This window comes from Aquila chrysaetos, chromosome 10 (genome assembly GCF_900496995.4).
Source record: "Aquila chrysaetos chrysaetos chromosome 10, bAquChr1.4, whole genome shotgun sequence".
Taxonomy (NCBI): Eukaryota; Metazoa; Chordata; class Aves; order Accipitriformes; family Accipitridae; genus Aquila; species Aquila chrysaetos.
The window spans coordinates 6,756,121-6,777,780 of record NC_044013.1 but is presented as its reverse complement, the minus strand read 5'-3'; the positions used below and the strand labels follow the sequence as shown (position 1 = coordinate 6,777,780).

Below are 21,660 nucleotides of genomic sequence, written 5' to 3'. Positions count from 1 at the left end.
CAACAGAAATAAAAGCTAAGGCGAGTTCAGCAACCAACCATCAAGATCAAAGCTATTCAAAAGTGAGATGCTCCAACGGCTTACCCCATTGTAGCTGTACTTCTTTGTGCTTCGGCTTCCCCAAAACTCTTGGTGGCCGGCAGTGACCTGGTGCAACACTTAGCGTACGGACAGGTAAACTTTCAGAACACTGGAAGAGAACAGGAGCTGAAGTTAGCTCTCTGGTACGAATACTGCCTACAAAGTGAGGCATGATTAGAAAGTGGCACAAGAAATTGTTTTCTGCAACAATCACTTAATAGAAATTTATATAAACAATAAAGGATAGGAGATGCTATCAAGCATGTTACTTACAAATGCAATTAATAGAGTTATTTCATTAGCATACTCAAAACGGTAGCACAGGAAACTATGATGGCTAATCTTAGTTGTGAGGTTCTTTATTTTAATTTTCTTTGTTTTTAAAATAATATCAAGGCCTAAAGTACTCAATCATAAAAAAAAAAAAAAAATCAAAGCAGGAGGAATATAAGTGTAGCTGCTGAAATGATTTTAAATCAAAGAAGGGAATGACAGGAATCAGTGGCTGGATAATGGAATCCAAAAATTTAAAGACGAGTTCAGCCACATGAAAGGTAAGGAACTGTTAAAACAAACTACCCCTACTGCATCTCCAGTCACCTGCTTTGGTCAGTACAGGCTCACGTACATGAGAATCTGTGGCCTTTCTCAACAAGTGGCCAGATCAGATAAACATGACGGTCTTTTCTAGCCTAAGTATAAACACCTACAGATTGGTTTTGAGGAAACCAAACCTCACTAAAATGCAATTTGCCTGAAAAAAATGCCATCAGTTACACATAAGTCTAAAATTCAGCTACTTGCAATAGAAGATTAACTGCAATCAGTGTAGCTTTACTGTGCTACAGAAAAAATACCACCTTCTTGAAGCAGAAATCTTTTACCAAGAATAGCAGATAAATCTTTGAAAAATATAAAACCAATAGTCCTTATCGTTAAATAATACTTACCTGACTGTGTCCGCCAGTGCTGATACAGCATGCCCGGAGTTTATACAAAGTGCCTGGTTTCAAGTGAGTACAGGTATATTCTGTAGCCGATCCACTATATGCCACTTCCCATTGATTTGCTAAAAAATGAGATATATCCAAGTTTAGAGAAGTATAATGAAAGAATTTCACTTGTGTCTAGGAGGAAAGAAAATCCTTAACGTGATCTTCCACAAGTGATATATTTCAGGAAAGTCATTAGTGTTAGTATTACTATGAATATTATTCCCGATTAAAGACATACACAGACACATATACAAATACATATATACTTTCAAATATAAGTATTTCTGAAGTGTATTAAAATTATCAAATCAAACAGCAGGTTCAGCCCTATAACCTAAAATTCAACTAGTCTTAGAGAAAAAGAGCATACTTAAAAAAAAAAAAAAAATCACAGCAAAAACTCCCCCAAACCCAACCCAAACTCTCCCAGGAACGGTGCAAGTTTTAAGGCTGCAAGTATGTAACTCAGTTTCAATCTTATCTGCAGCATTAGTGCATTAATGATAACAACAACAGCGGCCCAAAGGGTCAGTACTTCTTTATAGTAGCCATAATGGATTGAAATGGAGAAAACTTGTTCACGTTTACCTTCCGGACTTCCTTGAGAAATCTCTAATAGATACTTCAGGATTTCTGAACCACCATTATCCTGTGGAGGATCTGAAAAAATAAAGCAAGTTGTTAGTAAATCAAGATTAGGAGTGAAATGTAACAAAAAGGTTAAAGAACTTGTTTCTGATTCTGCTCCTTCTCCTCCACGAACTCCCCCACACTAACTACACTGAGGAATTTGTAGCAGAAGCGGGTAGCAGATGTTAGTTTTCAGCATGAGTCAGAATAAGGCGGCTGGATAATGATGTTACAAACAAAATGTATGGAAAAAGCATTGAAAGAGATGCAGCGTGGAGGCTTGCCCCATCGATAGAGGAAGCAGCCGGAATGATGCTGCAATGGGACATGAAATGAAAGGTGAAAAGCCTGAAGATGCACTTGAGTGCAAGTTAGTCAATAAAGACAAGCAACATTTTCGATTCTGAAAACATTAAGAGCCTCTACACATCTTCTAAAATATTAAAAACATTAAGTTGTCAAGCTCTCCAAACATGTTCAACTTCAGAGTGAGAAGGAGCGTGAAAAATCTAAGTTTTAATACGTATTTACATAATTTTATTTGAACTTCTTACGACGCAAAAAAGCTCTACTGTGACAAACTGAACTGGCTTACCCCACTTCACACTGAAGCCATGAGATGTTATTGGCCCCTTAATAACGGGTCTGGTTGGAGGTCCTGGCCTGTCTGGGCTTGTTGTACAGACCAACACTTCGCTGGGAGAACTCTTTCCTTCCACATTAGAAGCAAACAGCTGAAACAAAACCACAAGTTTACCATTGTTTACCGTAACTGCTTTTCTGACAGTTCTGCATGAGACTTCTTTTAGTAATTGCACAAATATCATTAAGCTGGAAAGTATGTCACATCCCAAAGTGTGTGGGATTCTAATGACAGATATTAGACTGTCACGTTGTTTCTTTACAAGCCACGTTGATTCCTCCCCTCCCTCCACTAACAATAGATCATGACATGTTTAAGGTAAGAGCACTGCTGTTTTTCCCTTTAAAAAAATTCACGTGGCAATTTGTGGTTATTTACTCATAAAAGATGAAAACGATGACAATAACTATGCTATTTTTGTTTTGGAGGTATTTCAAACTGCTATTTAAAACAAATTAATTCAGAGTATCAGTAATCATGCAATTAAAAGCTTAAGTAGCATGACACACAAACAAGAAACACGTAATCTACAGCCACTGAAACGAGCAGGATCCGCACAAAGAAAACTTTCTCAGCCAAATCCTTCGTCTCTACAGAAGAATGCTTTCTTCTGACTTCAGGGAGAAGGTTGCTAAGCTAAGAAAAGACATGAGGACCTGGCCAGGAGACTGAGCAGATCAGGATTGTACAAGAAACCCCAAACAGTCCAATGTTTTGTGGCTGCGGAGAGCTGTATTAGCTCAGGCTAGTCTCTGGGTCAGAGATCTGCTGCCAAGGAAGTGAGTTATAAAATATGTATTATAATTGCTAATTGTAAATATAAGCTAGCAGGAACTTTTCTACTCTGGAAGCTCTGTTATTCTCAGGAGCAGTCATTTCTATCCTCTCCCCTAACACGGGCATCTGAGGAAAAAAACTTGCAATTTTTAAGGCCAAAAAAAGAAATTGAGGTTCTCTAGCCTATATGCTTGCTTTGAATAAGTCACTAAAGCCACTATCAACTCCTGAGTATCATCTCTCGGTTCTTCTGTGATTATTCTCCAATTTAGGATATCTTGCCATGAACACCAGATACATGAGCTAGACAAATACCCCAGTAACAGCTCTAGGGAATCTGTGTTAGCTACAAATGTAATGCAACATTTATACATTTCCCCTATATATACAGCTAAAGACTGCACTAGCCTGACAGGAACTGAAAATTTGTATTAAATTGATTGTTCAAGCAGTATCTTCAACACTTTTTCAGAGCCACAGCTTCCCCAACCTAGAGGTCCCCATCCTCCTAACAGGAATAAAAATAAAACTTTGTTTCCAGGTCACAGATAAAATTATGCAATGGTATACACAGCACTGCTTTTTGTGGAACCTCACTCGACACAGCCGTTGGTGATTCCCGTCTACATGTCAAACACTTCAGAGAATGGAATTTCTGCACCTTGTTGTGTTTGGTATCATTTGCCCTTCTGTGCCAAACCCTCACTCGGTACCGAACAAATGCCTTTACAACGGTGTATCACACTACCATTGTCACTTTAATTAACCCACCTTTATTTCATCAAAAATGTTAGCAGGATGTCTCCTCTGTAAGCACACATTGTCTGGCATGGATTAAATTTCCCCCTATAATTCTTTATTATTAAGGGGGTTCCCCAGAGAACCATATTTTGCCTAGGTTCAAAGACAAGCCTAGGACTTGCCAGATAGCCCCCAACGCGAGTTCTAAAACACTGCTGTGATCCTAGGGTGTCTGTGTTTGGTTTTGTTTGTTCGTTTCGTTTTATAGTTTTGGGGATCCTTCCCCAAGTTCCGTAGCTAATTAACGCTGGTCCACATGCAACGAGGGAACGTCTCAGTGCCGAGTCAGATCAGAGTTGTGCTTGTAGCCAGTGACACGAGGCTACAAGTTTGCTCTGATACCAACCCGGTTTTGTAAGATTCATGTTTAATTTGAAAGCAGGTTGCAGAGAAGCACTAACTGTCCCTTCCCCTCAGCCGGCCACCACAGCTTTTACAGGGCTAAACTAAAAGGCATCACCTCCGAGCGACACCGCAACAACCTTCCGATTCTTTGGACAGTCCTTCGTGCAACTTCACAAGGTCTTCTGTCGCACAACGGAACAGATGCAAATTCGTTTTCAAGGATTTAAGTGAGTCTTGGGGTAAAGTAGGGGTTTTTTGTTGCTCCTGTATGTACCAAGACGTACAGAAGCCAAACGTTTTCGTACCTACGGCACCCTTCTCTCCCCGCGCTGTTTACAGGTGACACGAAGCCGCTTCCAGGCCGCGATTCCGTTTGGGAGCACGGCGGCCGTTGGCTTTACGGAGGACAGCCGGGATGGCGGCGCCCCGGCCGCCGCGGCCCAACGCCATCTTGTGGAGCCGCCGCGGCCGACAGCCCGGCCGGCCGCCGGGACCGACAGCCGGACCGACAGCCCGGCCGGTGAAAACCACGCCATCTTCTCCTCGACAGCAGCTCTCGTGCTGTGCCGGATGGCTTCAGCACCAGCGAGGCTGACGACTGAATTTTGCGTTTGCAAAAAGACTTCAGAGCGTCTCTCTTGGGGAGGGAGGGGAGCTGTATTTAGGAGCACCCCCGGAGCAGGAGACACCAACACTTGCTAAAAAACCAGCTCCAAAACCAGCCACGTGTACGTACGAGACAGAAAAGCTTCAATTTCTGCATGTCCGGGGAAGACAGGCCCCCGAGCTGGGGAAGGAAGCTGTGCTTGCTGGGCTCCTTACAGCACTTGCTCCACTGCGTAGAAGCGAGACTGGTTTTGTGACCGTGGATCGGGTTTTTGGGGAGCAATGCAGCTGACAACCGCTTCACGCCCTGAGCCACACTTTTACAACATCATACCCGACAGGACGTGGCACCGAGAACCACGCTTGTTTCAAAAAGGCTGAGCAATGAGCATCTCCTGTGATAAAAGTAAAAATACAGCTAACAGTTGAACCTATTAGGTCACAGTATAAAGTAAATTTGTATTTGATGACTCAGTTTTGGAGGTAGTACTAAAGGGTCCCTACGGCGCTTGGAAAAAACCCAACACAGAAAATACTACGCAATGACAAGAGGAAAAAGATTTTACCCTGAATTTATACTGTGTGCTTCTTCTGAGATTCTTCACAGTACAGGCTTGCTCCTCTCCAGTGTACTTTGGGTGAAACACGCTGTCCTAGAAAAAACAAACCCAAACAAATTCCTGTAACTGAGGAGTCTGAGGAAGTACTCTCTGTATTACAGTCTGTAGCTAGAACACATTATAGCAAAAGGGCTTTATAGTCGAGTGTTTTTTATTATAATTATTACTTTAAAGCTGCAAGGCCACAATAAGGATGTTGCAACTGACCCGAGTAATATAATTTTGCTGTAAAATGAGCACAGAAAACAATCGCGACAGTTTAACACGTTACAGAAATAGAAGTGACAGATGACAGAACGCAAGCACACCACACAGCAGTGAGGACACGGCAGACCAAACTGGTTAAGGACAAACTGCCCTACACCTTACAGACTCCGGTGAAGCTTTGTAATGTAATCATGCATGACAGTACAGATTTTTAGCTAAGGATTCATAATTCTGCTGTGGAGCAGAACAAATCACACAGCTCTGTCCTGCCAAGTACCCAGTACTCCTAGAAGACCCTCCAAAGCAGCAACCCACAATCTTCTCGGTGATCTTGAATTAATAAATGAAAATTCAATCTAAGTCACGCACTATACTTTTTAGTAACACGGTACTTACATTATCTTCTTCCTGAATTTCCAGGGTGTAGGAAATCACTTCTTCAGGTGTACAACCTTCTACTTTATTCCACTGCAATGCGATCCACGTAACACCAGCTCGAACAAGCCTTGGTGCAGAAGGGGTCTGAGGAATATTACCTGCAGTGTAGCATACCACCTCCTGGCTGTACCCACTGCACAGAGACAGAGAAGGAGAGAGAGGAATATTGAAGAAAAAAAAAAAAAACAAACCCCAAAACCAACAGAACAACCCAAACTTCAGTGTATTTAGAGAAATATTTCACATTTTCAAAAAATCTAGACAACGTTAAAATTTCCCAGGTGGAAAAGATGAGCACCCAGTTAGCAAATGCCAAAACTAAGAATAGAAAAAAAATGCAGAATTATCTATGTCCTCACAGTCATTTTTACAGATCTCATCACAATAATATCGGAAAAAATAATATTTGATTGCCTAAAAATATTACCTATTAACTGTGAAGTAGAGGAAAATCTCATTTAACAAAGGGGAACTTAAACATAGGAAATAAAGCCCCACGTGTTCAGCTTTTAGATGTTGAACTTGAGATGCAGTTTCCATCTTTTATAAGCTCAGAATACAACTTCTATTTAAGCTACACCTCTGAAAGCCAAGTACTTCAGCAAATCCAGTCCCGCTGTTTCAGATACCCCCCTCCAAAGAAAGCAGGGAAAATTTATCCAGTCATGACCATACATGCTCAGCATCACGTAGGAGCTGTCTGGTGCAGGCACAGATACCGTCCAACCCTCCAGGCTGGCTCTACTCCTTCCCGACTTTCCCTGCCCAAACTTCTTTGCATCTTAAGCTGAGCATAAAGTTGCTCTTTGCACAGCTCAGGTTGCAACTGGAGAGAACATCTGCAGCAGAGGAGATGCATGCTCTCATCTTGTCTAAATCCCAGCACACAATGCCTCGAAACATTACAGGCAGTTGCGTCAAGCAAGTGTAGGAAGACTTCTCTTAAGACTCCATGCAGAACATATTATGTACAATGGAAATTTGAGAACAAAGTTTAAAATGGACAGATTTTGGTGAATTTTTGGGAGGACACCATCAGAACTCTCAACCGAAGGTAACGTTCTTGCAATTTTCAAATCTCTGTTTCCAAAGTACAAACATATTTTGTTCCTTAAAGTCAGTGCATGAATTTAACGCACACAAAAAGCCACATCTCCCTTTTCTGAGTCTTCTTTCTCAAAAATAACATATTTGTTGAAATATTCTTAAAGTGAAAAAAAATCAACCTATAACTAACACCCGAACAAGACAAAAATCATCTGAAGTGCTAAGTCCACAAGCATTACAACCAACCAAAACCATCTTATGACACAAAGCGTTAGGTGACATTATCATGTCGTAATTTTGAGAGCTGTCTATAAAAATAAGCCACGTGCTGTTGGTGCTTATCTCATAGATTAAACACAGAGCAGCTGACCATAAATATAGTTCTTAGTTCCATCCCTTCTCAATAGCCTGAGGAAAAAAGAGAGAGAGAACAACAACAACAACAAAAAAAGTTGGGGAGGGTTGAAGCATGCCCTAAGATATTTTAAAAACCTGGAGTCTGGCAAAGAAAAGAGATGCCAAAACTGGGAACTTTGCACAAAACCAGCAGTCCCCTTCCAGTTACACTCCGCAGCTCCAGCTCAAGCCTCTTTCTCCCTCCAGATCAAGTATTATTTCAATAGGGAGGGAAGTAATCTTGCAAGAAGTTGGCAAAAGGGACTCTCTGCACACATGAACAGTCCCAGTGCATCTCAGAGGGAAAACACAGGAACATGAATAAAGAAACTTTTAAAAGCTATATCTTACTAAGAAGTTTGTGTTTTGGCAGAGAGAACAATACAGGAATCTCCCTCAGCAAAACACATTGTTATATACTACTAGTGTTTCTTTTTCTGTCCTTCTTGTAATAATGATTAGATCCTGTTTAGCTAAGAAGGGCAACAAAGGAGTATACAAGAGCGCTGGATGTTTAGCTTCTTCACAGCTAAACTTTTCCTGGCCTACTTTCCTTCCCTGAGTACAGGAGCGCACAGCCCTGCAGCACGATATCTCTTTGGGCACACTCTCGTCCTCAGCTGTGTAACATTTTATAGCCCAGTGCTCCCCAGCAGCTCCTAGAGGACTGCAGTAAGTCTGATTTCTCGTCGTCTTCATTTGAGCGCATCTGTTCATGTGCAAAGCGAAGCAGAATATGAAAGCTATCTTGCAGGGCCCTTGGGTGTGCCTGTCCTCTCTTGGTCCTGGCTCTCTCGCCCTTCTTTCCCACCCCATCAGCCAGCCCTGCCAGTCCTGCGGAAGAAGGAAGGGACTGTACTGCTGAAAAGAGACAGAAGGGCTTTGCTTTAAACCAGAAAAATAAATATATCAAGATTCCTTTCAAAATCTGTAACTCAGCTTCCTCTTGCTTGTTTTTCTTGGTTCACAGAGGTCCCTAGTGGGAATTTTACATAACAGATGTATTCTTTTTGTATTAGGAACAGGCCACAAAACACCATTTAACACCTCAGAAGGAGCCTATCTTCTTAGGTTAACCTCGTCATACTGCAGGTACACGATGGGAGGTGAATGATACCACCAGGGAAGGTGTGATTTACTCTAAAGCGTTATTAATAGAGCAAATGTCAGATATCCAACTCAAAACCATAAAGAAAGGAAACAAACAAAAATACCCTCCCAAAATTCCTCTTTACACTGTCATCGGCAGTTAAACTTCTCAAGTGCCACTTTTTCTCAAGAAAGCGTGTACCTTGGGTGACTTACCTAGTACCGATGTCATTCTGAGCTGCTAATCGGAAGGTGTAACCCAAAGCCGGACAAAGCTTAGTCAACTTGCAATGCTTCTGGCTTCCAAAGTAACATTCTCTGAAACCACTGTTCCTCTTTCCCTAGAAAGAGAGCAACCTGTAATTGGATAGCTATGAAACAAAACCACGCGGTTCTTATTTTAAAAAGGGCTGTTAAATGATATTAGAATTAGACGCTTTCATACAGGCACTGTGCAAAGAAAGCTGTGTAAGCCGCTGACAGCATTACCTAAAATAATACAGATCAACACAGTCAGTCTGCTGTCAGATTCCCCCTCTTTTCAGATTCTTATCTTCATGAGATGTATCTACAGCTTCTGTCATTCTGCTTGAAATGCAGTTTATCCTACTCATTAATAAAAAAGCGTGCCAATTAAGGGTGAAATTCATCTCTGAACTGACCCGGTCACAGGAGCGGAGGAAAGCTGTAACCACCATTTCTTGCAAGCGTTGCCCTCTGCACCTCAAATCCCACGTTAGCCCTCCCCGGTCCTTCAGAAACACCCTGTCTATCCCACAAGAGGGCTCTCGCTCCCCGCCGTCCAGCCCACGGCCAACCCCAGCGACTGCCACCCCAGAGGGACAAGCCTGGGTGCAACCCTCTGCTCAGCCCCCGGCCCTCGAGGGCAAAAATCGATTTTAACTCATCACGGAGGAATATTTAACGCGCCAGGTTCTGTACCCATCCCACTGCTCAAGGCACGCGGCACGTGATGAGCGAAGAGGATTTGTTGGGAAGCACAAAACTTTGTTAAGAAACTTGGATGCCAGAGGTATGGTTTATGGGAGCTTCACATCAACGTGAGCCGGAGCGACGATGAGCCCTGACAAAGCCAAGATGGGTATCGAGACATCTCTCTGGCTCCCAAGTCCTTCCTCAGGTACATCAGGTACACACCAGCGCGGCTGAGGACAAGGACATTCCAAAGTTCTCTCCCTCCCTGCCACAATTAAAACAAAACAACTTGGTATGGCCTGGAGTGAAAAAAAAAAAGCCGAGCTTTTTGGAGGACAGAGACCCCGAGACAACAAAGAGTGTCTAGTCTCATCCTATGCCACATGTGGGAAATGGTCAATTTGAAATCCTTCAGGAGAAAGGGCATGGATTGCTCAACTCTACATAAATAATATCTACCCGAGCTGAAGCAGTTTAAAGGAGTCTTAATTTCAATATCTGAATACAAAATTAATGGACAACTACATTACAAAGTACCCCAAACCACACCAGAATAGAAACCTAGCAAAGCACACCCATGGGCTCAAACTGGTGCAGGAGATAAAGTTATGCCCATCTCTGCAACTTCTTCTGACTTAAGAGCTCTGCTATGCCATTTACTATTTTTGGCACCTGTCTCTACAATTTTTCATTTTTATTTTATCTCAGTAGAATTAACATCTGCCCGTAGAGAAGGCTACTTATTTCACCCGATATACACCAGCTTGACGGAAGACTCGATGTTTCTATGCCTAAGCAGACTAACAGGAATATTATTTATACAGGTGTCCCTCACCGTGCCCAACAGCCTCACGTACTGCTGCCTCCTTGGGCTCTGTCTGTCCTCCCACACACCGTTCTTCCTCCATGCTCAATACATCACTTCATCATTAAAGATCTCAAAAATGCCTGAGTGGGACATACATTTTTCACTGGCCCATTCTCCAGCCCCCATTAAATGCAATTCTCCAGCACGGCACAACAATTTGGAGGCACTGAAGGGACACTTAGCACACTGGCAAACAGCCACAACTTACTTTTATTTATACGGTGTGATCCTACACTTGTTCTAGAACTTGGTTTTATACACCATCTTCTTCAACTTCACCCACCTGCTCCAGCCGTAACATTACTGTACGGCTCAAGTAAATTAAGGGGTGGAATTGGAAGAGAATCATGAATCCTAAAGCAAAAGTCTCTTGTAGATGAGAAAACTTTTTCAGATTTAAAATCCCTAGATATAGAGTTATATGATAAAACTCCATTTGGACAAAAATAATAGGTCACCATACTTCCCAGCTCAGCAATAACGTATTTAAAATCCAGGCTATACAAAACCTAATTAGTAATCCTACGCTTCAGTAAAATATCCATTCATCAGTGCAGGACTACTAAGAACAGATACCCCCCCCCATGCAAACTCTCTTTTATAGGTTCAGATGCATTAAATTAATTTTTCTCTAACTCTTTAATGACTTAATTATTTGTAAAGCATTTGAAAACATTTCTTTTTGATTTCTGCTTAAGAATGTACATTTTTTATCATTTTCCTATGCTTTTCCTCCAAGAGAACAAAGTGACCAAATGCTAAGCATGTGGCTGATAAACAGATGAACAGAGATGGCTGGCTAAAAAGGAAAGTCATGAAAAACTCTCACCTGTAGCACAATGCCTGAACTGAGAGCAACGGGCCAAGTAAACTCCAATTTGTCAAACTGGTGAGTTAAAACTTTGCAAAGATTGCCAAACATTTATCTTCAACTTTGCAACAGTAAAAATTCTGATACTGTATATATTTTTCTTCTAGAACCGGTATTGTACATTCCCCAGACTTGCTCAGAGTCCGGCTGGTATTCAAATTACTCAGACTGGCTGGTATTTTGGATTCTATTGGCACTAATTGGAGAGGCTGGCCGATATTTCTAATTATCCTGGCATTAATAGCCTGGAAATAGTCTCTCCATTCCTTCTCTCCCAAGATTTATGAAAGCACTAATGCTGGCATAATTATAGACAGGAACAACTGGCAGGCTGGTACTGGCTGCCACCCAAGAGCCTTACAGCTTTCCCAGAATCCTTCTCCTATTCTTTGTACACTCAGCATCCAAGTTTTAATCCTTTAAATAAGGTTTCGTAAGTTGCTTAAAATATACTGTATCATTTCCGCAAATATTTCTAATCCACAAATTTCAGAGGGAGAACAGACACTGCCTGACTTCTTCACTAGCCCGGGTTTCTCCAGCCTGCGCTCCCTATTCTTCACAAGGACAACCCATACCGCGATGATCATCAGGGCCTGCCCGAGGAAACAAGAACAATTCAGCTCCACAAATCCACTAGAACTTGCACAATACTATAACACAGCATTTTAACACAACTTTTCAGAGTTTTGCCTGCTATTTCAGCTATATTCCAAGCTACACGCTCACTTAAAACAGGGTGCTTATGTTTCTCTTGGAGATTCTGTTTATTGAGACAAGGGGTTTGAGATTTTTAAATGGGTTTTGTTGACCACATTACCTGCGGCAGATATAGTAAATAAACACAAAAGGAGGAATGGGCCACTGCAGGTACAGTGGATACAGAAAGGGAGCACAGTCCTTCAGAAGACCTCACTACAAATGTCTGAATAAAAGCTGCCAGCATCAGATCTGCAACCAGCAGGCAAGGTGGCAATCTGCCGCAGGCCGTGCCAGCGTTAACTTCTGTTTGGTTCGTATTGGCAATAAAAAGCAACAGACTGATATCCAATCTGACACAAAGCTGCGGAGCAAACTGTCAGCAATTACTGTAACACACCCTAATATCTCTGCAAAGCATTTATTGTGCAAGCTCTTACACAAGTAACTGAATTTTCTAGATATACAAACATTTGGAAGACAGAACGGGACCTATGCCGCATCCCCAAAATATACACAAAACCCAATTTTATCCAAGACTCTCCTCTTGCATGTCTCACAGGAGCGGCACAGACACAGAACAGACCTAGAGGACAGGTAGGTGCACAAGCACAAGCCCAAGCATGAGTGCGGAGCTCCGTGTATGCGAATTCTGGTGGACCGTCACTGAGATGCATGGCCCACATTATCAGCTAGTATAAATGAGCACATCTCTGCTAGCCCCAAGAAGTTCAAAACTTTGTGGCAGAACAAAATTATCTCCATTTATCTGTATAGAAACTTTATTAACTATCCCTCACCAAACTGTTAAACAGTGTAGTATTGTATCTGTCTCTCTCTTGAGCAAATTAAAGTGAGATGCTTATTGGACAAGAATTAAAGCTGCTTTTGAGTTATATACAAAACAGCGACACACACTGCATGAGAGGGATGTTCTTCTCTGGCTCAGGAACAGTCCTCCACTTTCCCATAGAGAATGAATAGGATACTCTCGCTATCCATATGGACAAGAGAAACATTTATTTACTACCACTTAATCACAGAATGATCATTTCACATCTAATTAGTAACAAAGGCCTGATTCTTATAGCAATGCCAGCGGCATTTTTCAATGCAGTTACAGTTTACTGATTTTGATGAATGCTGGCATGGGGAGAAAGCACCACCTCCTTTACAGTGATGTTTTCTGTTTGGTATATTTTTACCGCTATTTTTTCCAATTAGCCTTTTGCTTACCCTGAATAATCAATCCCGCCACAAAATCATCGATTGACTAGTTCAGGTTTGTAAGTTCAAAGGCTTCAGGTTTGTAAAGTTCATAGAAAAAGAGCCAGAAGGTGGAGTTTTCCTTAATTACTAATTTTAACTGATTTTATTGCCAGGCTACTATTGCCAATCCCAGGACCTGAGGTGCAGGCATGTTAAGATCCTACTGAATTTCAAAATACCTGAGAAGAGGGCCTGATCCTAACTCCTTTGAAGTCGATGGAAACTTTACTAACGTACATCCAATGTAACTGAGTGACAATTCACTGAACTGATCTTTTACACTGCTGTTAAAGAATGAAGATCGTCCTCCATAGTTCTTCAGGAATTTTAAGCTAAAACAGTTTATTAGCAAGGCATTACAACTATAATTCAAAGACCTACGTCAGTAGTGAGAAAGAAAGTATTTGCATTTTCTAACTAACATGGAACACCAGTCAAGTTACAAACCATTTAATCCAAATTGGGTGGGAGGGAAAAAGGTGGAATAGCAGGAATAGCTTTGTCTATCGGCTACTCCAGAGTCTGCAGGTCAGGAAAAACCCCCAAACTCAGAACTAAACTGAAGGAGCAGCAGCTGGGTGGGACTGGCACAGTGACATATTAAGCAGTATAACCATCTCTTCATCAAAGTAGGTCAGACTACAACACACCTAATTCCAATGAAGAAACAAAAGCAACTCATTTGTGTTTCATCTAAAGCTCACCTAATGAGGTGAGAGAAGGTTTTTAAAGTATATATGAGAAAAGACAGCTAAACCAGAGAATGGGATCAGTACTGCGTCTATTCTCAGCAAGACACAGTAAAATAAAAAAAAAAAACAAAAAACCCAACCCTGCCTCAAACACCTCTCTCCAGTCCCTTGAGCAACCATCCAGAGAAGCAGGGAACCTGCAGTAGGTACATGGGGTGGCATGGGGCTTGCCGAGGAGCGCTGCACCCGGGGTCCCAGGCAGCCCCCCCCAGCACCCAGCCGGCACTGGAGCACCTCAGCCCTGCGGGACTCCCCAGCTGCAGCCACGAAGAGATGAAATGCTGTCCTCTTGCTACAATTTACAACCTCACCTAATCCTAGGGCTGTAAACCATGCTGATTCTGCTGTCATTTTACAGCAACATTTTAATTTTTGCATATACGACTCATGCCACCTACATTCCTGGCTCCATTTTAGATGCTATAAACTATGCCTCTGCCCTGTAAAAACAGGAGCAGCCAGTTGAGATACTGCTGAGCACCCGACACACTTCAAGATCTGAATTGCCCCAGAGAAAGACAAAAGACAACCTGTTACCCACCGTGCAGGAGCGCGAAGGGACTGCTGGAGCCTCTCCCTTGGTGGACGCGGCTAGCCCAGCTCGAGCCGGGGGAACAACGCCGTGGTCCCGGGACACAGCCGGACACGCTCGCCCGACCACCGCCACCACTCCCCACGTCTCCTGTGCCTGATGCCGGTTTTGTTTCTATAGTAAGAGGCTGCCGCCTTTGCGCGACAGCTTTCCAGGATCTGCGTGTGGCTTCTGTGTTGCGAGGGCTTTCCACGGCTCACTCGCACGCTATCCTTCCCTAGGAAGGGACTCAACTTCTCAAGGCAGACTGCCATTTTAGGGTGTTTTCCTAACTTTATCATCGGATAGACTTCTTGTTCTCCACTCATGCAAAGCCCCCTCTGCTTTGCAGCCACAATTTAATTTCCTTCTGATTGCTGATTTTCCCATGTTTATATTTTATTCTGTGCCCTGTAGCTAATGAATGTTGCTCTAGCTGAGATCTGGCAGAGCACTCGCTGTTGCCTGGCAAGCGTTCTCCTCTTCCCTCTCATATTTATTTCTTGATTTCACTGGGACACAGTGTGGCATTGTAACAAAGTCGTTGCTTTTGCTTACGTGGAGTTTACACAACCAAGTGTGAGGGTACAGGGCACTGCAAGTGAATTCTCTTTTGTACTTGGGTGCTGTAACTCCAGTAGCTAGCTGCACCCAACGCTGGAGGCACAGCTTGCGGTGCCACATGAAAAAGCGAGTGGAACTGCTTGCCATCACAGGTAGATGACGTTACTGCAGATGCCAGCGTAGCCAGCCTCTATCTTCAGACTTTTTCTTCAATAAGCCTTAATAGCAAGTTTTAATTCAGCAACTCAAACTTGCGTTTCTGTCTCGTATCAGAGGAAAAAAATTTTCAGCGAAGCTACACCTGTGGCACTAACTATCTCACAACAACTACATTTCAGTCAGGAGTCATGCCAAACCACTGGAGATGTACCAAGTTAATTTGTGCGGGGCCATTATTCTTTCATCTTTGCTGGCTAGCTATCCACTGGGGTCTCACATTTCAGGATTGTTACTGAGAAAACAAGGAAATTAAAATAGATGGACTAAGGGAATCAGGATGCCTTCATTTTTCCCCATTGGTACATGAGCTAGCCTAAGCCAAACTACTTTTGCCCTGTGAAAAGCAGACATCATAACAATTCTTTCTGAAGACAAAACTCTAGGTATATACTCAGTATTAAAGGACAAGAGCATTTTAAATTGCCTTACATATATTCAAAATGATGGCTAGGCTCCATGTGGACAAAATTAACATCAAAAGTATTTGCACTGTATTAATGGTCTGTTGTTGGTCTTTCTTCTGACAAGACCTTCTGTTGCTTCCCTTCCCTTTGCAAGCTGGAATCACTCACGTTTCCACCGCTTCACTGCTGTTACATTCCCATGGCTCCAAGTTACTGGGAGCCTTGCAAGAGATCACAACTGCACAGTCAAGGTGTCACCGAAGATGTAATGGGATCACCCTGGCCCATCCTTTTGGAGAAACGTCTTTTTAATCTCCTTTTCCCTGACCTCATACTCCAGTTTCTTCTTCACTGACAACCTTTCCTCTTCCATTATGCAGAGAGGGGCAGCAAGCCACTCTGAAATTACTGTTTCATTTTACTTCAGTTCCGTGGGTTTCTCATCACGTAGACCCCACTTGCTGTGATAGTGCATACAATAAATGTTTGCACAGCTAGCGGTTCCAAACATCCAACATGTAGCAGAATGATCTGGGAACACATTACTAGTGAAATGAAGGAAAACGATTCATAACAGAATATTCCCTTTAGGATATTATTTTTAGACTACTAAAAACCTCAGGAGATGTTTCTCAGACTGCACAACTAAACATCCCTTCACACTCTTCATTTTCTGACTCACCACCTTTTCTTCTTTACATGTTGCCCAAGCCTTCTCTGTCACCCAATACATACTTTTTCCTTCAAAGATGATGTTCACTGACTCATACTTTCTGCAGAAATATGGCTTGCACAATGGAAAGGAGGCAGAAAGGGATGGAGGGAGGACTCACAACCAGAACTCCCCCCCCCAGCAAATCTTGCTTTTGGCACTCTCCCCAGCAGCACACTGCTCACTAACTATGAATGATCTCTGGGACGCAGAACTTGTTTCCTTTTGTGTCTGGAAGGGGACTACTTGCCACTACGTAAAGGACACCCTGAATACATTCTCTGTAGGAAGGGCTGCAAGATGACGCCTCTTCTCCCTTGAGGCAGGAGCAGTGGTTTTTTCTGCACTCCGACAGTATCCAGAAGAAAGATATCACAAATAGAACTCTAAGATACATCACAAGTAATTAAATAATAAGTAATGTTAATTAATAAAGTACAGCAAATGAGCAATAAAAAGTTAGATTTCGAGAGTACAGAAGCAGAACATTGTCTCTGCATAAAATACACTGAATGAAGAGTTTCCCCCCCACGGCCCCTTTCACCTTTCCAACTCTTTACACCTAATGCCACCAAGATTTCCTTTGCCTACTTCTACTTTCTCCTGTATTTAATTATTTTTCTTTACTCAGCAAATCCTTGTAAAGTCTGAGTGCCATTTATTTATGTACTTATTTCAACTAGTTGCTGCTTACCTCATCCCACTCCAGAAGGTAACTGGTGATTTTTGAACCATTATCAATGGGTGCCTATGAACAAAAACGAACAAAAGGTAATTTGGGGAATAAGAGAAAACTACTTCCCACCCAGGCAAACGACTGCAGTTTAAAGCGAAACCGAAGCTTGAGGTTTGCACATAGCTTGGCAACCTCTTAACGAATACCGAGAAGAAGCTGGATGCAGTAAAAAAACATACATTTTAAAAGTCAAGTCAGTGCACGGGGAGGGATTTGTCAGAGTACAGCGAGTTCAAGTCCCTTACTGAAAAATGACTGTCTCAGCTTTCAATTATTTTCAATGGTTATGCTCACTGCCAGTAAACTGTACTTTTCACTGCTTTCTTGCCCGATCCAAGCATTACCTACCTTCCATTGTAAGGTTAAGGAGCTTTTGGTCCTGTGCGAGGGTTTGGGTGGGAAGGGACACTCTGGTGCTGAGCTGTGAGTGGTGAAGCTTACTGGCTCTGAGCAAGATCCCTTTACTGAGTTGTACATTGCATATACCCTGGAAACAATATTCAAATGGGTTATAATTCTGCTGACAGTTACAAGACGAGACAGCACTGCCTCAGCCACAATATTTGACTACCAAAGCATCTACGATACCATCCACTAATGACAGATTTCTCACAGACCAGTGGCTATCCTTATTCTACTTCACTTGATACAAGTATGTAAAAAAATTCACAGCAGAAGAGGAATATTACAGTGTTTTATGCAAATACTCCCACAGACCACTGACTTATCATCATCACCATCATCTTTTCTTTCCACCACTATTGCCTTGCCTACTGCCAGACTTTCACATGCTGTGCTAAAACCCTCTTTGCAATACAACAGAAAGTATGAACTCATGAGAAAAAGGTATAAACTTTAATGCCTGGTTTACACTTGATTCACATGTATCATGTCGAGCGGTGGTTAACTGCTGGTCTCCTTCCACGGGTACAAGCTTCTCCTACATAGCTCAGGTGTCAACACTTAGTGGACCCCCATGAATTAGAACTGACACAGCTCAGGATCATTGCTCTGATAAACTAAAAATCTTCAAAGCAAATTTGATTTCAGGCAAATCCTCTATATATCAGCACGGAGGGGGATATACAATACCAAATAATGTGGGAAAGTGAATACAATATAGTTGAGCACTTCCTCACGAGGTGTTTTTCTCTGAAAAATTAATGATGTTATTTTTTCCCCTCACATTTTCCACACAGCAAAAGCAAAGTGCAAATTGGAAGCCTTCTACTAAAAAAAAAAATGTTCAAACCATGACCAGACGATGACCTCTGAGTTGGCTGTAGCTATTGTGTACTTGAATGCAGAGTTTAAGAAAGGGCAATTTCTAAATTTGTTTTCGGTAGATAAGAGTAATTTATGTACAATGGCCACCTATGTGGAATCAAACTTTTTGGGGGAGGTTCACAAGAACAGCTATAGTGCTGCTTTACCCATCACCTGTTAGCAGTCAGAAGTGAAAACAAATGCAATTAATTAATTGAGTCCGCATCTGGCAAGCGGTGTGTACGTGTGCTGGAAACCAGCACAGCTAAGCATCAAACACATACCATCGGGGAATACAACCATGCAAAAATGAGCTTAATGAGCATCTTCTGCAAGTCACTGAAACACTGAGCGCAGTCATCTCTGAAGGTACCAAAATAATACCACTTGAAGAAATACAGGAGGTAGATTCAGAGCGAACAAGGTTCTCCTGGGTGCCCAGGGCCCAGCAGGGCAGGAGCAAGAGCAAGCAGCTTGGCTGCGTGGAGACGAAGCCCTGAGAGATGCTGCCAAGGTTAGGGAGACCCAAGGCAATCTGCTGAGTAACTGTTGGCCCCATAAATTTCTTTACTTAACAGATTTATTTCTTCGCTGTCGTTAATACATAACGCGGTTTCAGTCAAGAAAAAAATTGTTGCGGAGGAAAGCAAACAGTCGGCCTTTTCGGGGTCGGTTCCCTCCACTACAAACACATGCTGCTGCTTTTTAAGTCTGACTGTTAGATTTAGCCATCACTACTTCTTTTTAAACATAAGTTATTGCTAACTGTTCACAAACGATTTATAATTTGGCAAACCTGCAGGAAGGAGGAGGGAGCTGTAGGTAGGGAGAAAGAAATCAGCCAGGATATGGGGCAAATACCCCCAACGGCCCTAAAAATCACACGAGAGCTCACCGCCACGCTGTGCGTGGCGACTGCTCTGCTGTTTGAAGCCAGCTTTAAAAGCGATGCTCAATTGCTTACAGCAGGAAGCTCAGCAGGGTTTTACAACCTTCTCTCCTTGCTACCGTCCACTTGCTGCTAGGGCTGGGACTACTGCCCGACCTGGGAGCCTACGTCTTTCTCCTTGTTTACAAGAAGTTACTTCTGGTCTTGTGCTTCTACTTCTAAAGTTCATTTTAGGGCTCCACTAGGAAGTATCCTCAAAAAAAAAAAAAAAGAAGCTGTAGTGTCAGATTTTGGTACTGGGTCTTTTTTAGAGCTCAGAAGCAAAGTGTTTGTTTAAAGTTTTACAAACAGGAGTAGCCTTGATGTGAAAAAGCATGCCAAACCTAGCCCTTGTCTGGAAAAACAGAAGGAAACAATAGACAGGAGTGAAAGGTTTTTTTTAAAAGGATATTGAGCATAAGTGAACAGGATGTGAATTTGAAGCCTTGGTTCATAAGCAAAATCTTTTAAAAAAATGCAACATGAGCAGATAACACAGATGGTATTAAAAACGTCAGGGAGCAAAACTGAGAATGTGTTAATAGTTAATAAATGTGTAAACACATTTTTAGAATCAAAGAGAAATACACTCTGCAAATATCAAGACAGGCCAGCGTGAATCCATTTTTGGGGGAATAAATGCTGAAATTACTATGGTCAGATGGATCTGTAATCAGCAGATTTACTTCACAAAGCAAGGAGTACTTATGAAGAAACTGTGCTGGAGTACTTTCAGTGCTAGCACACCTATGTTACAATAACTGAAGAAATGCCAGTTGCTTGAGACAAATTTTCAAGCAGCTTGAGGTATCCCACTTTCACACACAAGCACTTCCAGGCCTGTTATACATATAGACAGAAATACAGATACACAGATGTCCTTTTTCCTCTTACTCTAGCAATGAAAAGAACATGACAGAAAATGTATTGTTCAGAAAGCACTCCTGTAACTTAAAGTTCTAGACAAAAATCTATCAGAAAATATTTAGAAGCCACTGAAAAAACAGCTACAGAGGTGACCATGAAATTCTTGAGCTACACTGTATACTTAGATAAAGAACTTCCACATTTATTCTCATATAATTGAAGAGTTTATATTTAAGTGACATTCATAGTCACACTAACTCACCTGACGTGATAATCTGTTGCTGGCCTAAGGTCTTTCAGGTTATATTCTAATTCTTCTCCACTGCAGGAAAAAAAGCCCAAACCCAACAAATCAATAAATTATGAAAAGCAGTATCACACTTAGCACAGCTAGTGATTTTCCAGTGACTAGCAACTCCCTTATATTATGATTTGAAAGAAAAATAATCCCACCACAGAAAAACAGTAGTAAGCAATATACCAACAATTTGTCAACACGCTTCATGTTTCCCAAAAACTTTATACAGCTCCATATACACAGAAGAAAAGTAGTTATCTCAATTTATACAGTAAACTAGCTATATGGGTTTATTTCAATGCTATCCTTACATTTTGTTGATATAAAGCTCATTGTGGTTTTTTAACCCTCCCGGAGCTGAAAAGAGTAGAATTGATACATTACTTTTGTACTTTCTGTACATTCTGTACATTGAACATCAGAGGAAAAAGTATAGTTGCTTGCACTACCGTTTCACTTATTTGCTGTTTCTTCCAGAACCACACTCTCTGTGAGGACCATGGCCAGGAGACATTTAATTAATGTCCTAACAGCTGGACCCAGATCTCTTTCAATACCAAGAAAAGTAAAAGCACACAGTTTCAGACATTCTAGGAAAAAAAAATCAGCATGTAATCTATTAATTTCAAATGTAGCCAATGTAGTTAGGGCTATTCTTCTTCTTTTTGGCTTGTTTGCTGGTATATGAACACTAGGCTCAGTCATGTGTTGCCAATTCTGTGAAGATTAAGGTATAGGTCAGTACTTCATAAGTAATAGCCATCTCATGTAAGTGCTTGGCTTATTCATGATTTTACTAAAATACGGGAAACAAGAAAATTCTCAATTTAGCATAAAGAAATAATTCATAGCTAGCTGGACAAATACAGGGAGACATCTCAAAAATCAAGAGAACAAAATCAACCAGAAAGCACATGCCTGCTGGTTTACCAGAAATCTACCAAAAAACACTTTTTTTTTTTTTTTCATATAACCCAATGCTCTGCAAATTCAGTTTCTTCCCTCTGAAATGAGTGCACTTCCTT

General features: G+C 41.8%; 1 protein-coding gene across 3 annotated transcripts in view; it reads right to left on the bottom strand.

Annotated features, from left to right (window-relative positions):
- Window positions 1–21,660, bottom strand: part of FNDC3B (fibronectin type III domain containing 3B) — a 212,079-nt gene that overhangs the window by 48,612 nt on the left and 141,807 nt on the right. For all 3 annotated transcript variants that reach the window (XM_030028612.2, XM_030028613.2, XM_041126803.1), the window contains 10 exons: window positions 20,600–20,659; window positions 17,625–17,763; window positions 17,235–17,288; window positions 8,892–9,016; window positions 6,102–6,276; window positions 5,445–5,531; window positions 2,302–2,440; window positions 1,665–1,736; window positions 1,032–1,150; window positions 85–190 (listed from right to left, as the gene is read on the bottom strand). In XM_030028612.2, coding sequence (XP_029884472.1) covers window positions 85–190; window positions 1,032–1,150; window positions 1,665–1,736; window positions 2,302–2,440; window positions 5,445–5,531; window positions 6,102–6,276; window positions 8,892–9,016; window positions 17,235–17,288; window positions 17,625–17,763; window positions 20,600–20,659 — 1,076 coding nt within the window. The remainder of the gene's footprint in view (window positions 1–84; window positions 191–1,031; window positions 1,151–1,664; window positions 1,737–2,301; window positions 2,441–5,444; window positions 5,532–6,101; window positions 6,277–8,891; window positions 9,017–17,234; window positions 17,289–17,624; window positions 17,764–20,599; window positions 20,660–21,660) is intronic.